General features: G+C 34.7%; 1 protein-coding gene across 2 annotated transcripts in view; it reads left to right on the top strand.

Annotated features, from left to right (window-relative positions):
• INTS6 (integrator complex subunit 6) overlaps positions 1–14,276 on the top strand; it is a 91,538-nt gene that overhangs the window by 58,098 nt on the left and 19,164 nt on the right. For both annotated transcript variants that reach the window (XM_086712678.1, XM_086712685.1), the window contains 5 exons: positions 5,045–5,170; positions 6,575–6,729; positions 11,904–12,056; positions 12,199–12,331; positions 13,448–13,542. In XM_086712678.1, the coding sequence (XP_086568804.1) occupies positions 5,045–5,170; positions 6,575–6,729; positions 11,904–12,056; positions 12,199–12,331; positions 13,448–13,542 (662 nt within the window). The remainder of the gene's footprint in view (positions 1–5,044; positions 5,171–6,574; positions 6,730–11,903; positions 12,057–12,198; positions 12,332–13,447; positions 13,543–14,276) is intronic.

Here is a 14,276-nt window from a genome sequence, read left to right as displayed (position 1 = left end):
ATGTGAAAATTCACTGCTAACAATTCCTTTTGCATGAATAATATTTTTCAGTGACAGCCCCAATTGTTCTATGGGTAGATTCACATTTGTATTCAGAAAAGTTTAGTTTTTTGCCTTGAACTGACTTACTTGCTAAAATCCTGATACATCTACCTATCTATCTATCTATCTATCTCTATACATAGATAGGTAGATAGATAATATAATTTTTTTTTTAGTTCTAGTTTTTAATTAACAGATTGAAGTCCTTGAAGCTGTAATTAACACTTTTGCATTGGAAAATTTTTTACTATATATTATTTACTCAGAATTAGGATAAAGGTATGGGACTATATGTACTGTAACTTTGGTCTTCTAGAATCAAGAATATTCAGAGTGTGAAATGAAGTGAGTGGTATAAGCAGAGAGGGTCTGCAGTGAACCTGAGAGATCATGTAGTGGTTAATATCCTTGCCTTTGGCAGTAATGTACTAAAGCTATTCTGCTTATTCTTTGAAAGGAACATCTCCAGATGAAGTCACCCTTGGTAATATCTTTCAATGACCCAGAAACCTTGGTCAGGAAAAGCTTCCCCAAATACATATCCTCAATGTCTCCTGATGTAGTGGTTTATTTGCCTCTTTTCATGCTCTTGCTATAGCAATAATGAGAAGCTGCTCAAATGCCACTCACCTTTTCATAGATCTGAATAATATGTATTCCTTTTTTATTATTTTAAAACGAAAGTTTTACTAACGAAAGTTTTGAGGATAAAGCACTAGAAAAGTAGAAAGAACAGAAAAGTTAAACCCACTAGTATTGCACTATCCAGATATATAATCACTACTAACAATTCCTGTGCATTTTTAAACTTAATGGTAAGAGTAGTGTATGTTCATTTGTTTTGCCTTCATAGAATAATTCTTGTTTACTAAGGAAAAGTTGGAAAGAAATGTGCCTGTGTTGCCAAAATCATTAGTATTTTGTTATGTTTTCTATGTGTACTTTAAAAAAATTATATAATTGTCATTGTAAGCAATTTTCTTTTCTTATCAGCTAATGAATGAGTATCCACTCTATATAACTGTTCTTGGTGCTGGAAATACAGCAGGAACAATAATAAGCAAAGGTTACTTTTTTGGACTGTGTGATAGATAAAATCATAAAATGAATAAACACTTTTGGAGAGTGCTACTTACTATGAAGAAAATGTAGGGTAAGGGTGTAGAGAATAACTTGAGGCAGAGAATGAGTGTTCTGAGAAGGTCTTTTGAGGAGGTGACTTTTTTTTTTTAAGCCATAAACCTAAAAGATACGCTTACCCCTCCTAGTTTGAATCAATTTAATATATTAGTTATCCTCGGAGATTATTATACTTGTTTAAAGAAATAAAACATTTATTTATTTTTTTAAAGAGATTTTTTTTTTTTAACGTTTATTTATTATTGAGAGACAGAGAGACACGGAGCATGAGCAGGGGAGGGGCAGAGAGAGGGGGAGACACAGAATCCGAAGCAGGCTCCAGGCTCTGAGCTGTCAGTGCAGAGCCCGACGCAGGGCTCGAACTCACGACCTGTGAGATCATGACCTGAGCTTAAGTCAGTTGCCCAACCAACTGAGCCACCCAGGTGCCCCAACAACATTTATTTTATAAATTACATTTGTATATCTCTAACCTTAAAGGTAAAGCCGCTTGTTTTAATAGGGATTAAATCAATCTTAGTTGTGTCTTAAAAATACTAATCTCTCTAAAATTATTGTTACAGCATGTTCACTGAATCTTTATTGAGGTAGAACTGACCTACAGCGTATTAGTTTCAGGTATATAGCATAATGATTTGATATTTTATATATCGTAAAATGAACCCTCACAGTAAGTCTACTTAACATTCGAGCAAAGATCTGAATAATGGAGTAAACCATACAGAGAGATGTAGTAAGGGAAGGAACACACTTTGTATTTTGGTGAGCGGCAGGAAGGCTGATGTGAAGTAGAGAGTAAACAGGTGGGTTTAGGGCAGTAGGCAAAGGACAAATATCAAATAACCTTTTAGGCTATAATAAATATTATTTCCAAATATGACGAGAAGCACTGGGGCTTTTTATATAGGAGGTGACATCTGATTTCTTTATCTGAAAGATCACTTCAGCTGTTGGATGAGAATATAGCGTAAAGTGGCAAGAATAGAAACAGAGAGGCTGGTTAAGAGATGACAGTACTTTGGTCTAAAGTGCTGGGTTTGTGGGTGGTGAGAGGTGGTCTGATGCAAAGGAGAACTAAGGATGAAGGCAGTGAGGGAAGAATGAATCAAGGATGACCTGAATATTGGAGGTAAATGGCTATGACATGGACTGAGGTGGCACACCAGGGAGAAGCAGGTTTGGAGGCGGTACAGTGCTATCAAGTCAAAAAATGCTCAGTGGAGATGATGGTAGAAGCATTTTACAAAAATTGTGTAAGATTGTAGAGTAAATCAGTTTAACTTTCTTAGCCTCTACAAGGACTGTTGCTCAACTTACTGGAAATATTCTTTTTATCTCTTTTCCATTTGACTAAAATGCTGGTGTAGTAGGCTTCTGTGGGAGAATATTTTTTTGCACTTTTGCCTTTAGACTCACTTTATTTAGTTTGATGTTTTTGTGGACTCTACACAACAATAAGTGAGCCAGCTTCTTGACTGTGAGGTGTGTGCCTGTCTCACAAACATAAGCAGTGATCCTAGAAACTTATTGCTTCAATACAAAGGGTCGTACAGTACAAGAGATGAGTTTTGATCTAGAGAATAAAAGAAATATTACATAGGATATAGGCTTACTTTGTAAAGATGCCAAAATTTCCTATTTCCTCTTTAACTTTCAAAGGAATTAATGGATTTTTATTACTTGCCAGGAAACTTAAGTTTATTAGCTTTTTCTTTAATTTTAATAAAGTATCTTTGTAATTCTATTTTATACTAAGATTATAACTCATTTACTCATGTTTTTCTAATCAACCGATGATGACACAGGTTAGAAGAGCAGAGAGAATTGCTACAATTACACTTTAGAAACTTTTGTTTTTTTTATGACTTCTTAGGAATATGCTTAAATTTAATGAAATAAGATATTCAGCCTTTATATAATCTTCTAAATACTTTGTGTATTAAGATGATCAGCCTTTCTATATATTGCTTTATATATGTTTGACTCAAAAATATTTTAATCTGCCAATTCTTTCAAATAAGTGTGGTTCCATTTAGGCATTCTTTTTAAAATACTAATTTCAAATTAACATCATGATTTCCAGGGAAAAGAGTATACCCAGATTAAAGTTTCTAATAACCTGTAAGGGTTTGACTCTTGGCTGTACTGCTGTTATTAATTTGGATAAATTAACCTCTCTGTGCTTTAGTTTTCTCACTTATAAAATGAAGAAAGTAACCCATACAGTTGTGGTTAGGATTAAATAAATTAATATGATAAAGTAAGTAGAATAGTGCCAGGCATGTAGACACTCAGTAATTGGTAGGTATTTTTATGATTACGACTATTATTATTGCCTACAGGTAAGTTGTTTGTTATATGATACTTGTTTTTCTAAGTAGAGCTGACTCTGAGGATTTGAATCCTACTACTGCCTAATGTTTTCGTTTCTGAGTAGCCTTTCGCAAATCACATGTTAAGTATAAACTGATATGAGTAATTTGATAGGTCAAATATAATCATATAACTGTATTTGGAAATAATTGATGGAATCAGAAAAAAGAGTAGGACTGTTTTCATAGTGAGCTAATTGCAGATAACATTGTAAGATGTTTGAAGGTTTTCACCATTGGTTTGGATCAACACCTATGAGAGAAATATGATACAAGTTACATATGTAATCATAAATATTATAGTGGTCACTTAAAAGGTGAAATTAATTTTAATATCTTTTAAGTCAATAAATAAAAATATTTCAACATGAAAATGATATTTAAAAATTATTGAAATAGTTTACATTTTTCCTATTAACTTTACAAAATCAGGTGTATATTTTATGGTTAGTATACATCTAAATTTGGACTAGTCATATTTCAAGTTCTCAGTAGCCATATGTGGCTGATGATTACAGTATGGGATAACACAGCTCTAGATATATTTATTGAAAATCCCTGTTTAAGGGGCGCCTGGGTGGCGCAGTCGGTTAAGCGTCCGACTTCAGCCAGGTCACGATCTCGCGATCCGGGAGTTCGAGCCCCGCGTCGGGCTCTGGGCTGATGGCTCAGAGCCTGGAGCCTGTTTCCGATTCTGTGTCTCCCTCTCTCTCTGCCCCTCCCCCGTTCATGCTCTGTCTCTCTCTGTCCCAAAAATAAAAATAAAAACGTTGGAAAAAAAATGAAAAGAAAATCCCTGTTTAAGAGATCTTTTCACTAGTATTTTGTTTTAACCACTAGCATTTTAAATGCTTTGTACTAAAAATCCTATAGGTTAAAATATACAAAAGGGAAATTCATTGAAGATAGGTTAATTCCCAACTACGCAAACCAGATGAAGTTCAGAAAAGCCCATGCTACCATCTATTTGTTAAAGTGCAAATGTTTAAAATATGCAGTAATTTCCATCAGACCAATTAAATAATTATTGATTATCTGCCATGTGCTTAGCATTAATCTTAGTGATAATATTTTTGTTGAGCAGGAGTAAGATTTTGAAGGTTAGTTATTAGATGTTGTGTATGTGTATGAAAGATAAATTGGTAACAGTTGGGAGATAATTTTATAAATGCATTTTAAGTTATATCTTATATAATATGCATATATACTACATATATAAGTATATAATGCGATTTTTTTCATTGTTGTTTGTTCAGACCAAATTTCTATTTTCTGTATACCTATATTTAGAAGAAAAAGTTTACGTACTCTCATAAAATGGAATTGTTGGTTGATTAAAAATAACTAGTTTTCTTCATTTTTCCATAAGATCATGAAATAAAGTCAGACTTTACCATTGAACTTTTGTTAATAGTATCAGAAACCTCACTATGGTTCTGTCTTGCCGAAGGTAGAAATTTCTGCAACTAACTTTATTCTTTTTATCTCAGGCCGTTCATACTCTGTATGTTCTCCAAGAATGCTTAATCAATGTCTGGAGTCCTTGGTACAGAAAGTGCAAAGTGGGGTGGTAATAAACTTTGAAAAAGCAGGACCAGATCCTTCCCCCGTAGAAGGTATTATTATACTTTTCTTATAGACATTCTAAATTTCATCATTGAACTAGAACTGAAAAATTACCATGATTTGGCTTTAAGATGGACAAGGTCAAATTGTTGAGATGACAAAATGGCTATTGGTAAAGAGGGAAAATTAAACAGGAAAGTCAAGGTGAACTGCTAGTGGTTCAGTAGCATCACTTTTTTATATTGATTGTTGATAGCCTGAAATTTTTATAGGAGTCGAAAACCTTATTAACCATTTGCAGATTAGCCACCTTATATTTCGTTTTTAGGAAAAAGTGTGCCACTTTGCTTCTCCCCAGCATATATGCTTCTCCTGTGTCCCATAAGTCACAAGAGTGTTCCATCCTAGGTGTTTATTTCCTTAGCTGCATTTTTGTAAGGATCAAACTGGTCAGAAACAAATAAATGGTTTGTGTGGTTACAAAAATGAGAAACTAGCCTTTGCCATTAAGCTGGACTCTATTAACTCTAGTTAAGCCCCACCTGACTTTATTTTAATATTCTGTTATCATGAACTATTTCTATTAGCTAGAGGGCATAAGGGGTTACACTAGAACCAACGGACAGCTTATATCTGGGACCCTCTATGTAGTATGGCATTGCTTAGAACAAGAATTAGAAAGTCATTAATGACACCTGGCAGAGGTTGTCCACTACAGTGGGTAGCTGGGAGAAGAGAAAAGTCATAAAGATAAAAAAAATGGGTACTCTCGGAGGAGGATTATAGGGAAGGAGCAGAAGATGGTAAGATTATAGAAATTATGTCACTGTCTCTGGTTTAAATAAACAAGCTTTTTCTTTAATTGAATTCTTAGACATGGAATGTATTTTTGAGTTATTTTAATATTTGGCTTAGAGTTAGGCACCAAGTAAATGTTTATTGAACTGTTGAAGACAGTTGCTATTTTGCTAGAATAAGTTTAGATTAAAGGTAGGTGCTTTGTATCTGGATTTGCATATTAAATTTTTTTAGTTAAATGGGCTTTAGTTAAAATGATTTGAAAGAAATATTCATTTAGCAGTATTTACCTAGCATTTACTAAGCTAAGAATGATGATGAAGAGATTGGGTGTTTGCCCTTATCATCTGGTAGGGAAAACCTATCATTCATTAAACAAGTATTTACCATAAAGGAGGTTTTACATATTCTGACTCGGCAAGCAAAGGATACTGTGGGACCTCCTTTCAAATGTTGAACTCATAGTTGGAATTTGCAGAATTTACTCTCTCATGATTTTAATATAAATGTTAAGTAGTCATGATAGTAGAACCATTCAAGAAAAATGAGAAAACTCAGACATTTTCATTAAGCAACGTAACAGTGGATATAATTTAACTTTTTTGCTTTTTTCCTTATTGACATATGCTTTCTTTGTCTTCATTTCTTTGCTACAGATGGGCAGCCAGATATATCAAGGCCTTTTGGATCACAGCCCTGGCATAGCTGTCACAAACTCATATATGTGAGACCAAATCCTAAAACTGGGGTTCCTATAGGTCATTGGCCCGTTCCAGAATCTTTTTGGCCAGATCAGAATTCTCCAACACTAGTAAGTACCTGAGAGACTGTGACTTTGTAATAGTAACCATTTAACTGCTTTTTTTTTTTTTTTTTTTTTTAAGATTTTTCATTTTGAGAGAGAGAGAACACGTGTGGGGGGGGGGGAGGGGGGAGGGGTGTGGCAGGCAGAGAGAGAAGGAGACTGAGAATCCCAAGCAGGCTCCGTGCTGTCAGCGCAGAACCAGATGTGGGGCTCGAACTCCTGAACTGTGAGATCATGACCTGAGCTGTAGTCAGATGCTTAACCCACTGAGCCACCCAGGTGCCGCTTAACTGCCTTTAATACTAGTTTTAAGAACTGCTATCAAAGGTGTGGCTAATTTATTGGAATTAGACAATGTTCAAAGTGCTATGGTAAGCTGTTACTTGATTTAGTACACTGTATTGTTATGAAGTAGTAGGAAAAAAAGGTGTCTGTTTTCTTTAGAATCTAATACTATGCTTATGTTTTTATGATTGGCATCTGGATGCAAAATCATAGATGGAACAAGAGTTTCTCTTTGATCTCTAAATATAATATAATGTGAGGGTTTGTCTCTAGGACACAATTTAGAATTTAAATGAAAGTTTAGAAAATAGTTCCAGTTGTTTGTTTGTAATCTTTTAGGACGTAGTCTTAGAAATTCATGTAGACTTTCATGGTTTTAGGTTATGTTCAGTGTTCTCATTCAGAAGTTTAAGGTAGAAATGACTTTCTAGTCTTGTTTACATGAATTATTTTTAGAAACGGTGGGGCTTCTTGAATGATCATTGTGAATTATCAGTATTCACTATATGGTTCTTATAGTGACAGGATAACCTTATGTAAATTAATATCTATTCGGTGTTGTTAATACACTGTTTTTTCAGATCAACATTTTTTTCTGGTATCTGAAGGTTTATAGGATACTGTGTGGGAGAACATGACAGTAGTTCTTTGCTATTACCCTTAGAAGATAGGAACTGTATTTCAAAGATCATGAAGCAGTTTGAACAATGTTTCATGCAGTTATCCTATATGAATTAAACTGAACCCTTTCTGAAACCTTTATACTTCATTATTTTTATTTTAATTCTAGTTAACATACAGTGTTATATTAGTTTCAGGTGTGCAATATGGTGAGTCGGCACCTCCATACATCACCCTGTGCTCATCACAGTGCTCTGTTTAATCTCCGTCACCTATTTCACCCATCCCCTGCCGACCTCCCCTTGTAACCATCAGTAATTGAGAGTGCTTCTTGATTTGTCTCTCTTATTTTTTTCCTTTTGCTTCTGTGTTTTGTTTCTTAAGTTACACATGAGTGAAATCATACGGTATTTTGTCTCCCTCTGATTTATTTTGCTTAGCATAATATTCTCTAATTCCATTCATGTTGTTGCAAATGGCAAGATTTCATTATTTTTATGGCTGAATAATATTCCATTGTATTTATATACCACATCTTCTTTATCCATTCATCTATCGATGGACACTTGGGCTGCTTCCATATTTTGGCTGTTGTTGATAATGATGTTGCACTGGGGTGCATGTCTCCCTTCGAATCCGTATTTTTGTGTCCTTAGGGTAAATACCTAGTAGTGCAATTGCTGGATTGTAGGGTAGTTCTAGTTTTCACTTTCGGAGGAACCTCCGTACTGTTTTCTACCGTGGCTGTACCAGTTTGCATTCCCACCAAGAGTGCACAAGTTGAAACCTTTATACTTTAAACCTATATCAACTCTTCAGGGACTTTTTACTTTTACTCTATACAGGTCTATAAAGTGGTATTTCCTTTATTTAGTAGGGATTTAATGAAGTAATACATGAAATTAAGGCTTTATAAATTTTAGTGAAGTATCTTCTTTATTCCTTTCCTTGTTCTGATTGAATCATCATAGTTTTAAAATCTGGCCTTTATAGATAAACTCTTAATTTCTTTTGTCATTTTACTTTCCCTTTGGGTGTCCATTCAACTTTCATAGAAAAGATACTGTGTTTGTGTCAAATATTGCCTTGTTGGTTATTCATTCTATTGTGTATATGTGTAGTACTTGTTAAGTCCTAATAGAAGGAAATCCAAAACCAGTGTCACAAGCATAATCTATTAATACTGCTCTAATGGCCTATTGCAAATTGTTAGAGGATTTTTAAGTGTGGGTAGGATTTCAGTTGGGGAGGAAACAATATGAGAAAAAGTATGGAAGTAAAAAAGAACAAGGTGTATTTAGAGGAATGAGAAATAGCAGAGTATAGGTGGGTCATACCATGTATGTGGGACATTGAGAACACTATTAAATAAACCAAAGTACTCACGACTTTAAATGCATGGTTAAGGAATTTGAGCTTTTCTCATTGGGGTTCACAGAATAAGTGAAGATATTTTTAACAGAGTGATGTTGTAGGAAATTTAATCTGGTGGTTGTCATATGCAGCAATATTAGGAGATGAGTTGGAAAGAAAGCAGGTTATCTAGAGGGCTATTGCTATGATTCACGTAAGAAATGTTGAGAGTTTGAATTAAGATGATGGAAGAGAGAATCATAAAGAGACAATATTGGAAAGCACTGGCAAGATTTAGTACTGAAGGATATATTAGTGGGGAAATGAAATTTTTATAAATAATAGTATTCAAATAAGATGCAATGATACTGAAATTAAATGTGAGTTTTAGCAACTGGTTCTGAATTTTTATTTTTTGTTTTGTTTAAATAGATTTTTTTCATTTTTTTATTTTTATGTTTTGAAAGATACCTACCTTTTTTTTAGGTTCATTTATTTATTTTGAGAGAGAGGCAGTGGGGGCAGGAGAGGGCAGAAAGAGAAGGAGAGAGAGGGAGAGAGTCCCAAGCAGGCTCCGCATTGTCAGCACAGAGGCTAATTCGAGGCTCAAACCCACAAACTGTGAGATCATGCATGACATGAGCCGAAACCAAGAGTCTGACTGAGCTACCCAGGTGCCTCTAAGTAGATGTTTTTTAATGTTCATTTATTTATTTTGAGAGAGAGGGAGAGAATCCCAGGCAGACTCTGCACTGTCACTGCAGCCCAGAGTAGGACTGGAACTCACAAACGGTGAGATCACAACCAGAGCCAAAATCAAGGGTCTGTCACTTAACTGACCGAGCCACCCAGCTGCCCCTGGTTCTGAATTGAAATCATGGTTCCACAAGTTATTAGCTGTGAGTTTGGTCTGTTATCTTCTCTAAGCCTCAATTTCCTGTCTGTTAAATGGAGATAATAGCTCCTATCTCATGGGATTGTTTTGGGGATTAAATGAAGTAATAAATGCAAAATTTTCTTTGTCACGTTCTGGAAGACACCCTCTCTCACCAACACACATTGTTGCTCTTGGATCTCAATATTTTAATCCAAAAAGATGAGTTTCATGGACTGATTCAGTAAGATATGTGTCAGTTACATGCAAGATACAGGAGCACAGTATGAGTAAAACGATGGTGCTTACCTTCTAAAACGATGGCATCTTACCATTCCATAGGAAGGTCAGACTTGTAACTGTAAACACAGTACACTACAGTGCTCTAACTGTGCTAGAGGCATGGAGCAGAGCCGAGAGGAGGTGATGCCTAAATGCCTGGTATGTCCTGGGGGTGTAGGGCAAGAAAGGGTGTCAGGGAGAAAATCTCTGAGACATTTTACTTGCCAGTTCAGACTTCAAGACTTTGTTTGCCAATATGCAAGGAAGAAAATAATAAAGCTGCCAGGGATGACATGAAAGCAGGAGTGTGAAAAGATGATGATCTACTTGCGTAACTTGCAAGTCTTTTGGCATGGCTGGAGTGTGGGGTGTACACGGTGTGCCGTGGTTGAAGGCAGATGGGGACCGGATCATCAGGGCTCTTTGTATCTGATGTTTAGAGAAAAGAGTCTGGGTCCTATTTTTAGGTGATTAGCTTGCTACTTTTACCAAATAATTGCAGATAGGGAAATGACATGATCATATTTATATTTTGTGGCTATGGGATTGATTGGAGGGAGCTAATTAGGGCCATTAAAAATAAGTAGTTGTACTAGTCTAGTCTGAGAAATGATGATGGCATAAATTAGAATACTAACAAATAAAAGATAAATTTCTAGAGAGTGAGAATTTAGTACTGACAGAGGGCAGTAACTAAATACTGAGCACCTGCCAAGTTGATGTGTTCTGCCTGGTGGTTTAGAATTTGCGGGGTTTTATCTAGGCTTTTGTGATAGTTAAATATGGAGGATAAAGAGATGTTAAGGATAACCAACCCCTAGGTTTTTAGAACAGGTTTTGTAGCTTAGGGGAGAAGTAACGAATTGCATAATAATGTATTTGAGGGACTTCTGTCTAGTAGGCAGTTGGAACATAAGAGAGGTGAGAGAGATCAGGTCCCAATACGGTGGATTGGGAGCCACCAGGGTGTAGGTAGTAATGGGGTAATAAGAGTCTTTCATACTGTGAAATTTCAGGTTATTTCTTCAGAGCTTACATTTCCTTCAATTGGTGAGATTTTCAGGAAGGAGACTATTTGGCGGGCAGGGATTCTAACATGTCTTTTTTTTTTCCTTTAAGGTATTTTGGTTTTTTGTACTTTTAGATCAGGTTCTCCAAAGTAGTGTGTATATAATACCACAGAGGTAACCAAATGGTCTACTGGAATAGGGAAGGAAAACATTAGAACTTCTTTTTATGTATGTTTTTCTCCGAATTTTAATATTATTTTGGTATATATCTTATTACATACTTATACGTTAATTTACAGATAATTTATAAGTAAATGTGTATATGTCCTAATATATATTCAGCAATTTTTACTGACCACAAGGTCTATTATCAGTTTGGAAGCTACCACTCCATACAAGAAATTAAATTGCTACAGTTGAGAACTTAGTAAGGTTTCTGTACTTCAGTTGTTTCCTAGATGTGACAATTATGAGTACTCACTTATTCCAAAATTTTGCACTTCTGACAAATTTGATTTTACCACCTAAAAAGATTTTTATCCTATATATAAATGGTTTGTCTTTTTCTTGTATTATATAAAACTTAAGCATTACATTTTAAAGTATTTTCTTTCAGCTTTAATAGTGTAGTCAGTAGTAAATTAAACTAACCAGCAAAATTGAGGACTTGAGTAAATTTTGATAGTGAGGGATATGGAAAATGAGTTTGTTCTGGTATTTTGTGTAAATAGTAATAATAAGACTTTCCTCTCTAGCCACCTCGTACATCTCATCCTGTAGTGAAGTTTTCCTGTACAGACTGTGAACCGATGGTTATTGACAAATTGCCTTTTGACAAATATGAGTTGGAACCTTCGCCACTGACTCAGTTTATCCTGGAAAGGAAATCTCCTCAAACATGTTGGCAGGTGAGCTGAGCAACTACAGTGACCTAAAAATTGAAGTTGGGTGTTTTTTTCTTTTTAAGTTAAAGTTAAATTGAATCAATGGTTTCAATAACATTCTGTAAAGGTTATTAAATGTGAAGTTTCAACCACTCCCTTTTAACAGGTATATGTGAGCAATAGTGCAAAATACAGCGAGCTCGGTCATCCCTTTGGTTACTTGAAAGCCAGTACAGCACTGAACTGTGTCAACTTATTTGTGATGCCTTACAATTACCCCGTCCTCTTGCCCCTTCTAGGTAAGTCACTCGTGTCTCAGCATACATACTGATTTTCCTAAAAACAAAGATTGGGAACATGTCTTTGTAAGTTCTCATGTTTTGTGGAAATTAACGGAACTGTTGTTAATACTCTGAAATATCGAACCTATCTAAGGTTGTTTTATAGCAACCTGTGTATGTTTGTGGTAAATTAAAAGTCAGTGTCAAAACACCTTTGATTCTACAAACTATTGAAGATACTGTGTTTTAAATTTTTAAGTATTCCAAGTTTTCTACAAGTTAGCTTTCTTACATAGTGAGAATTGGTAATAGAGGCTTTGTATTTGGTAAATAAGGATTTTTGTAGAAGCATATATTTATAGATCTGAATGTATTTTCTTTCTAAGAATTTATCTATAATTTTCATTTGGCACATGCTTGTCTATTTATTTTTTTTAGAGAGAGAGAGTGTGCATGTGAGTGGGGGAGAGTGACAGAGGGGGACAGAGAGAAAGGAAGAGAATCTTAAGTAGGCTCCATACTCAGCACAGAACCTGACGTGGGACTTGATCCCAGGACGTTGGGATCATGACCTGAGCCAAAATTAAGAGTCGGACGCTCAACCGACTGAGCCATCCAGGCACATATTTTTTAAATGAATGAATGTGTTCCAATGATATAATAAAAGCCTAAAGTTAGTTTCTGGGGACCCTCTGGCTATAATTTTTGAGCAGTACTGTTGGAGAAGACTTCTATGCATGGAACCACTTCAGATTTAAATATTATCATCAAAAAAAAATTTATAGTCAAAATATTAGTAGGTATATTTTATTGAAAACATTGTGTATACTTTGTTTCTGTCCTCAAATCTGTTTTATGTTGAGGTCTAGATAGTGTACAGATTTTCTTGTGTCTTATCTGATTCTACCTTTATTTCATGAAATATTAGATCATGATTAGCATCTTTTTGTTTTTAAAATGGTATTACTGCTCAATGGCAGAACCAAAATTTTGCCACTATTAATTTTGTTAAAAATTGATGTCTGATATGTTACTCTCTTACAAATATGAAAGCAGTGTTTAAAAATGAAACGTGCTTGACTTGATTTTCGTGTCTGAAAAAAATGATGATAGTTTGTTCACATTCATTTATAGATGACTTGTTTAAAGTACATAAAGCAAAACCAACATTGAAGTGGAGACAGTCATTTGAAAGTTATTTGAAGACAATGCCTCCCTACTATCTTGGGGTAAGAATGTGATTGTTAAAAATAGAACTTGTTACAAAATTTTACATTATGTTTATAGTTTATTTGTATTTACTGCTGTTATAGAATATATAGAATATATAAATGTCATGAAAATTGAGTGTACAAATGACCGATAAAGATGTAATGGGAAAGAAAGATTTCAGTGATTTGTGGAATAAAGATGATGGCAATGATAATGACGATGAGAACATGTATATAATGCTTACCTTAGGCCTGATATTATGCTAAGTATTTTACCTCATTTAGTTTATATGGTAATCCTTCAAGGTAGAGATCATCATTCCTATTTCATAGATGAGGAAACTAAGGTATTAAAAGATTAAGTAATTTGTCCAAGGCTACTTGTGTGGGAGACTGGAATTTACTCCCAGGCAGCCTGGCTTTTAGAATAGCTCCAATTGTTGTACTGCCTTGTTAAATTGCAGTTTTATAATTATTATTCCTTAAGGGTGCAGAATAGTTTTTTTGCATTATTCCCTAAATCTCTAAAAACATGTTTTTAGGTAGATAAGTATATATTCTTATAGACTCCTATTTTTAGAACCACGAGATTGTGATTACAGTTGACCCTTGAACAACACAGGTTTGAAGAGGATAGGTCCACTTATATGTGGATTATTTTCAATAAATATAATGGAAAAATTTTTTTAGATATGTGGCAATTTGAAAAACTCTCAGATGAATCGTATAGCCTGAAAATGTAAAAAAAAAAA

The sequence above is a fragment of the Puma concolor genome, chromosome A1, assembly GCF_028749965.1.
Source record: "Puma concolor isolate L17-30 chromosome A1, mPumCon1.1.hap2, whole genome shotgun sequence".
NCBI lineage: Eukaryota > Metazoa > Chordata > Mammalia > Carnivora > Felidae > Puma > Puma concolor.
Note: the sequence above shows the minus strand (reverse complement) of the source record. Positions and strands in the feature narration are given on the sequence as shown.